General features: G+C 49.2%; 1 protein-coding gene across 1 annotated transcript; it reads left to right on the top strand.

Annotated features, from left to right (window-relative positions):
• Positions 1 to 3175: 3175 nt before the first annotated feature.
• Positions 3176 to 7591, top strand: LOC116849426 (protein escargot-like). The gene is made up of 2 exons (XM_032826567.1): positions 3176 to 3744; positions 4337 to 7591. Exons 1-2 carry the CDS (start codon positions 3627 to 3629, stop codon positions 5818 to 5820), a joined length of 1602 nt encoding a protein of 533 aa, XP_032682458.1. The 5' UTR covers positions 3176 to 3626; the 3' UTR covers positions 5821 to 7591.
• Positions 7592 to 7597: the final 6 nt, after the last annotated feature.

The following is a 7597-nucleotide window of genomic DNA, read 5'->3' as shown; positions in this document are numbered from 1 at the left end:
GAGAGAGAGAGAGAGAGAGAGAGAGAGAGAGAGAGAGAGAGAGAGAGAGAGAAAGAGAGAGAGGGAGGGAGAGAGAATCGCGGTTTTTAATTTAACGCGGCACGGCAGGTAGAGGAGAGATCTATGCGGGGTCATTGGAAAGGTGCCGAAAGACACAATGTAGTTCTCGCGTGTTAACGGTCATCGCGATCTGCCCGAAGTCGGAGCAGTCGGTGTAATGCGTGTGCCTTTGATCGGCCGCGGTGTCGGCATGCGTGCCGCATCGGCACGCACTCGATATACACGTGACGTTGCGAGCAAGGAGGAACGGGGAGAGGTGGGGAAGGGAATGGAGAGCACAACAAGGAGTGATTCGCGGCGGCGGCCGCCGCCAGGCCGAGAGTTCCTCTCGGGATCGTGCCGGGGCTTATCGGCCGGCGAATCGAGCCCTGTCGCTGCTAACGATCGTATAAATTCGCGGTGCGTACAGCCGCCTACTAGATCGTTTCAGTCAATACGTCGGGAGCGTGCGCGCGCGTAACGATAATGATCGGGCCTTTGACACCGAGTAATCGATATTCAATTAGCGGGGCGAAATTCACGGAGGAATAAGGTAAAACGCCAATTATCGGCATCTTCCTTACGCCTATTTCTATAATGAAAGTGTATAATAATTACGTAAGTGGTCGTGAAGATCTCTTTTTGTAGAATCGTGGAGTGCAGGCGAGAAGTTTAACTCGCGAGGAAAATCTGGCTTTCCTAGAGTGCCAATGACTAAAGGGAATGTCAATCATTGAATGTTTCACGCTATTCATGCCTCGAAACGAAGTCTCGCACGCTGCGCTGCATTTTATCCTTTTTACATTTTTTTCAAAAGTACGTGTAACATAAAAAATACATATTATGTACAACACTGAGAAAAAAAAATTGTTTTTGGCGTCAACTATACTTTTTTGTGATTTTAACCAGGAAAATAATTAGAAGAACCATATTTCTAATAACACTTACTAAAACAATGGTTCTTTTAATTATTTTTCTGGTTAAAATCACAAAAGCGTATAATTGACGCCAAAGGCAACTATATTTTTTTCTCAGTGAAGGAAAAATATGCAGTAGTCGGTACTCGCTAATTTATAAAACTGTTGCTCGGATTTATCAAATATGCTTCTATGCTAAGGAACATAATAAATCTAGAAACATAGCAAGTGTTTTAATAGTACGTTTCAGTTCCCAAAGTATAAATAATACATGAAATGAAAGGACAGTGAATTATTACAGAACTTCGATCTATTTCTCGGTTGCGAAATTCTATACTTTTTATTATAGGATTTTTTTCGTATATGTCACAAAAACCAAAAGAGACGATGTGTCTTTGATTAATGATACAGAGCCTTTAAACTGTATCGACAGACCCTCTATGACGCTCCTAATGAAGAATTAACGGATTACAATTCCAGTAAACTTATTGCCGCTAATTCCGAACGCGACGAAACGCATCGCGCGTAGACCACGCGCAATATTGATATTGTAACGCAAACGTATATGTATGTACGACGGTAGCGAGGACCGTCGTCGTGCCGAGACAAACGGTTAATAACACGCGCCCTCGAGGAGTATCAGGTTACCGAGATTTTATCACAAAATTCTGCCGCGGCATGCGCGCCCGACGCTGTCTTCGTCTCACTCGTTCGCATCTCCCTCTCTCCGTCTCTCGTTTGTGCGCTTGTGGTTCCCCTTTATTACGAAATAATACGACGAAATGATCGGCCGAGGCTCGCCCGACAAACTAGCCCGAAGAATGAAGTGTTATGCGAACGAGCTGTTTACGACAGCAAGTACAAGGGACTTTCAGTCAAAAATCGCTTCGATTTCTTACGACGCGGCAAACCGCCAGCCGCGTGTCGGTCTCCCGATCCCGTCTGTCGTTTCACGATCGCTCGATCCGAGTAATCCCGGTGACAACACGGGGTCTAAGTGCGTGCACGACGATCGCGAGGGATCGCCTCAGCATTTCACGGCTGTTTTTCCAGAGCTCGCGCTTGAAAGTCACTGAACCTTCGTTGTATATCTTCGTCGCGGACATCCAGCGCAAATATCTCGCTTTGGTAAGCGTTTTGATTTACAGACCATACGTGACAAACTCTCCGTGAAAACGATATCATCGCCTGCATCATCCTTCTCGCAAAAGTGGCAAACGCTCGCGCGCGGGGAGAACGGAGCGCCGCGGCTTCGCTTCGCTTCGCGACTACGCATGAGCTTTTGAACGCGAGCGCACGCGTGTGTGTAGGTCCCAGCACGCGTGGGCGATGTTGTGGCACGCGACACGACCGTTACTGGCACCGGAACTGGCACCGTGGGCCGACGCGGAAGAGGGGTTAAATTCAGAAGGGGAACGCGAGAGGCAGATTGCCCTCTATGCGCCCGTACGTACATGCACGCGCGCCTCTCTCTCACACATATCGCGCGCGGGACACATACGCGAGAATATAACTCCTCCACACGGGCAGGAGCACAAAACAACCGACACGACGACGACTACTCCTGCACAAAGAGCGAGAGAAGGAACGGCGTTGAGTTCAGGTAGGCCGAATGGAAATTCGAATGAGTCGCCGCGCTCTCCTCGGCGGTGGGGGTCTAATGTACCCACACATACGCGTGTGACCGCGCGAGTTTCCGATTGTATATGTGCACGTGTGTGCACACGGTGCGTGTAGAAGGGGGTCCCCTAAGAGAGGCCACAGCATCTGCTCTGTGCGCAGCACACACACACACATATATATATATACACACACACACATATTACAATATATATACGCATATATATGTATATAGAGGAGCGCGCGCACGGAGAAAGGGGGAGCGAGAAAGAAACGATGAGTCGCGCGGCAGGGAAACGATAAAGAAGGAAGGAGAGCACGTGGAGTGCCGTTGGACGCTCGGCTTGCACTCACAGACGTCCTGCGCGTCCTGTCGACTCCTGCCGCACTGCAGTGGGGACCGTGCTAACTGGGGGGACAGATGCCGGAACGCTGATTGGACGACGACCCGTGACCAAGCGCCCTACTACTGTAGTGCAGCGCGGGGCCCATGGACCCGCATTGGTCCGGTAACACGTGCGGGCCACCTGCGTCTGCCTGGGGTAGGGGATATATTATAAAACGTTCTGGCGCACCTACCAGCCAGTCAGAGACTGGCTTATAGCCGAAGCGTTCGGAGGGAGACACCGTGCGAGCGTATCCCTACGTTCCCCCTTCGTGTTTCAGTCGAGTTCTGTGGTATACCCGCGCCGCTCGACTAATCAGTTCAGTTCGAACGAGCGAGTAGCGAGGACCGGTCTTCTTTTCACCTTGCCGAACGATTAAAGTGCTGTTTATTTTGATCGCGGACTCAAAGTGAAGACACGTCTGGATTCCGGACTTATGTGTGAGATAACAGTGCAGTGACGTCGTCGCACAGGAATTGTCTCGCAAGGGAGAGAGAGAGAGAGAGAGAGAGAGAGAGAGAGAGAGAAAGAGAAAAAGTTCGATTCAGTGATCAGGGCGGACGTTTCTCTCGGTTGCCGCAGCTATTTGGATTAACGTTGTATAACCGAGTGCATTCGCGGTACGTTGTAGTATTTGCGAGGAGTGGATATCAGACAGTTCAAGATGCTTCTCGAGCAGGTGCCGTATAGCTTCGTGAAGGACAATAGTTACAGTCATTGCCCGCTCAAAAAGCGGCCGGTGCACTTCTTAACATACAAGGAGGAGTCAACAGCGATCGAAGGTACACATTGCGACGTTCTAATTTTATTGAACGTAAACTTTTCCTCAGCGTCAAACGAAATCACCTGCATTCTCGTCGTATTCAATGAGCCTTACATTTTGTTTTCATCCCGATAGTGAATATTCCGCGGTTTACGATGTCAATATTGTTTCGAATAACTCTTACTTTTGGAAACCGAACTAAAATTAAAATTATGCAAAACTTGTAGCATCATATTTATTTACTTAGCACTGTCTCTTTAAGTCATAAAGAATGATTAATAACTTTATAAAACAAGAACGATGAAAGGCATGTGTGCATGCACGGGTAGAGTACTTTCGCACATTACACACATGTGCGGAAATACAAATCTCCACATGTACTCGCGCTTTAAATAAAAATACGAAAATCGCGCAGAAAATGTGAGACGCATTTTTTAGGGAAAATAACAGAAAGAAAGTCGAGAAATGTTAACAGACTGTACAAATATTTCGTAAGCGAATGCAGGGAGGAGAGAAGTGTCAACAAGTGTAGGATTATGGTCGAATAGCGCTAACCACTAATCATTATGCGTCATCGGTATCTCCAAAAATGTATCTCTTTGTTGTTACAGAAGAGATGGTCGAAGTCGTGGACGATATCCCCGAGCCCGAGAACCTCAGTACAAAGCCCGAGGATCTCAGCAAAACGGCGGACCGTCATTACCAACACTATCACAAACCGCAACAAGAAGCACAGCAGCAACAATCACCACAAGAACAGCAACCACTGCCACCGCTACCACCACCGTTAACACCACCACGACAAGAACCAGAACAACGCGCGTCAAGAACACCGTTTCCGATCGTCGTCAAGCCGTCGTCGTCTCCACCTCCAACGACACAGCCGCCTTCGCCAATCAACTCGATATGCCACGTGCAGCACCCACCGCAGAGCTACCACCAAGGCTATCATCACCCCTATCCGATCAAAACTGTCTCTCCGACGCCGCCACCGGGGATCGCGCCCATCCACCCGAAGAAGGGCCGCATCGAGGTGATCCAACACAACTCGTCAACGACTCCGACGGCGGGCGTGACGGCGACGTCTGTGCCGCTGCACTTCATAGCGACCAAGGGGCCCATGGAGCCGTTGAATCTGAACACCCCGGTGGAGTCGTTGGCCCATTACCCTACAGTCTGGGTGCGAGGAGCTCCGCTCTACCCGCCGCATTATCACCTGCCGTACTCGCCCTCCACCTACCGCTATCACCATCCCGGAACGGAATTGTATCCGTCGTACTCTGTCCCGCCGTACCCGCACTCTCCCCCGGAATCTCACCCATCGGTCTCACCACCACCTCATAGTGCGTTAACCTGCTCGACGATCCAACGACCCATCGCCAGGAGCTACCCTCATTGGACCAGCCTGGACCATTGCGGCCTGTCGCCCACGAGTTCCGTGGGTTCCGGGTCTCTGCGGTCACCTCCGCCCATCACGCCGGAAGATCTCTCGTCACCTGGCAGCGACAGTGGCAGGTCGTCCGCGGGCAGCACCACCGCCGGCTCCACGATCGTGAACATGAAGATCGTGGACATGAAGATCGAGAAGAGCGAGTCGAACGACACGGCGAACATGTCGTCGAACTCGACGTCGCCGAGGTATCAGTGCCCGGACTGCGGCAAGTCGTACTCCACGTTCTCCGGCTTGACTAAACATCGACAGTTTCATTGCGCGGCTGCTCAAGGCCAGCCGAAGAAGTCCTTCTCGTGCAAGTCCTGCAACAAGGTGTACGTCAGCCTGGGGGCGCTGAAGATGCACATCAGGACGCACACGTTGCCGTGCAAGTGTACACTCTGCGGCAAGGCGTTCTCCAGGCCGTGGCTACTCCAGGGTCACATCCGTACGCACACCGGCGAGAAGCCGTTCAGCTGTCAGCATTGCAACCGCGCGTTTGCCGACAGGAGTAATCTCAGGGCCCATCTGCAGACTCATAGCGACGTGAAGAAGTACTCCTGCGACTCGTGCAGCAAGACCTTCAGCAGGATGTCGCTGTTGACGAAGCACCAGGAGGGCGGCTGCCCCGGCGTGCCGGTGCCGATCGGGTACGCCTGTTGAAGTTTCGCATTAGTGTGATCCGCGGACGAACGTCCTACATTTGCTTGTTTCCATTCCGCGTTCTCAAAGTGCCTTAGAGTATGCAGTACAAACGATGAGACAGTGAAGTCCGGTTTCCTGGATGAGAATCGCGGCTTGTCGTCCTCCATTAATCCTTTCGTGCGGAAGTGAGTTCCAAGTAGAACTTTTTATTTATATAATTTTCCCAAAATTTTTAATCTCCGCTTATTTTTCTTTCTTTTTTATATACGGGAAGATTTCTCATTGCGTATTAATCCTGAAATCGGGCTGTCAAACAGGTGGTTCGTGGAATCGCGCGATTTCGATGGCGCCGTTTGTTCATTATCTATTCGCTGTAAATACCGGCGTATGAGTGTGCGACGTATGGATGCACTTACGTTAGGTGTATTTTATTTCCTTTTCCTTTTGAGAGAGATTGATCATCGACATCGCGCTCAGATTACGCGGAGAGTATCGGGAATAGAGTTACCGCTTGCGCAGCGGTCCCGTGAAACTGTTGTGCCATTAACTGTTTCCTTTTTCTTTTCCATTTGTTCCAATGCACGCGAGCACATAAAACGCGATCGAGAGACCCAGTGATAGACGATTTGCACGTATCCTTTTGTTTTTTCTAGATTTTTATTCCGTTCTTTTTACGTTTTTCCTTTTTATGACGTGATTAGCGTGTTCTGGCACTGTAAGAGTTGAGCTAAGTTTAAATTATTTTCGAAAGCGAGAAAAAAAATATATTTTGTACGTGAATAGCCGTGATGAATTCAGGCTATTTGGATAGATAGATCGCACAAAAAAAGTGTCACACTACAAAGAGATTCTAGCGCACAGATAGACTCGGCGCGTCATACTTTTAGTACACGTTAAGCGATACATCTCGAAAAAAGGAAGAGAGGAATAGGCTGTTACATTTTTCTGCCCTACTCGTTACTTCGACAATAAATGAATCTGGCGTGCAGATAAGGAACAAAAGTGATAGGTTATTTCCTCTTTCTTTCAGAACAGCTGTATGACTCATTTTAATTTCTTTACTTCCGGCATGGGTGTTCGTTCAAAACAAAAAAAAAAGAAAAATCTTTTGATCGAAGTCGTTTTTTTATGTACAATGAGATTCATTTTTTTTTATGTACAATGATGTTTCGTATAAGTGATAAAGAGCACGCAACAAAGGCACACTTCCTCCATGAGAAAGGATCGTAAGGTGACGATCCTCAAATCCCCGAGGCGACTTCATATAGAACAAAGTCATATATGCCCGCGAGACGTCCCACTCGAAACGGTGCAACCTGCGTATCCGACGTCGTGTTTATCTGTACGTGTTTATGGACGAAGTACGCTGTACCGAAGTGCCATTCGCGAAGGCGCCACGTGCGCGCCGCGCTGCGTGAAATTACGTGCACACGCTCGCACGCGTTAACACGCGAACTTATACATAGTGTAACGCTTGGCGATTAGCAGATAAGTCACGCACAATACAAGTATTATAATTCGCCTCCGTCGGGTGGCAGAAGCTGAACGGTAGGACGCTAGAACGGGCGGATGAAAAAGCGTTTGAGACGCGAATAGAAGGAGGGATGGATGTCGGCCTGTTCCGCATTATCGTTCTCTATACTTTGCGCGTTCTGTATGTTTACTTGTAAGTTACTCGAACAAACTAGTCATTGTACAATACCGCGCGCGGCGGTTACGAAAGACTTGCCACGGTCACTACTATGCGCAGCGACCCGCCGCCCGAAAAAGATGTACAGACCTAGCCGGGGTGTTA

Source organism: Odontomachus brunneus, unplaced genomic scaffold (assembly GCF_010583005.1).
Source record: "Odontomachus brunneus isolate Ranch 3 - 2012 unplaced genomic scaffold, Obru_v1 Obru_scaffold_115, whole genome shotgun sequence".
NCBI lineage: Eukaryota > Metazoa > Arthropoda > Insecta > Hymenoptera > Formicidae > Odontomachus > Odontomachus brunneus.
The sequence above is the reverse complement of the archived record's forward strand: the minus strand, read 5'-3'. Positions and strand labels throughout refer to the sequence as shown.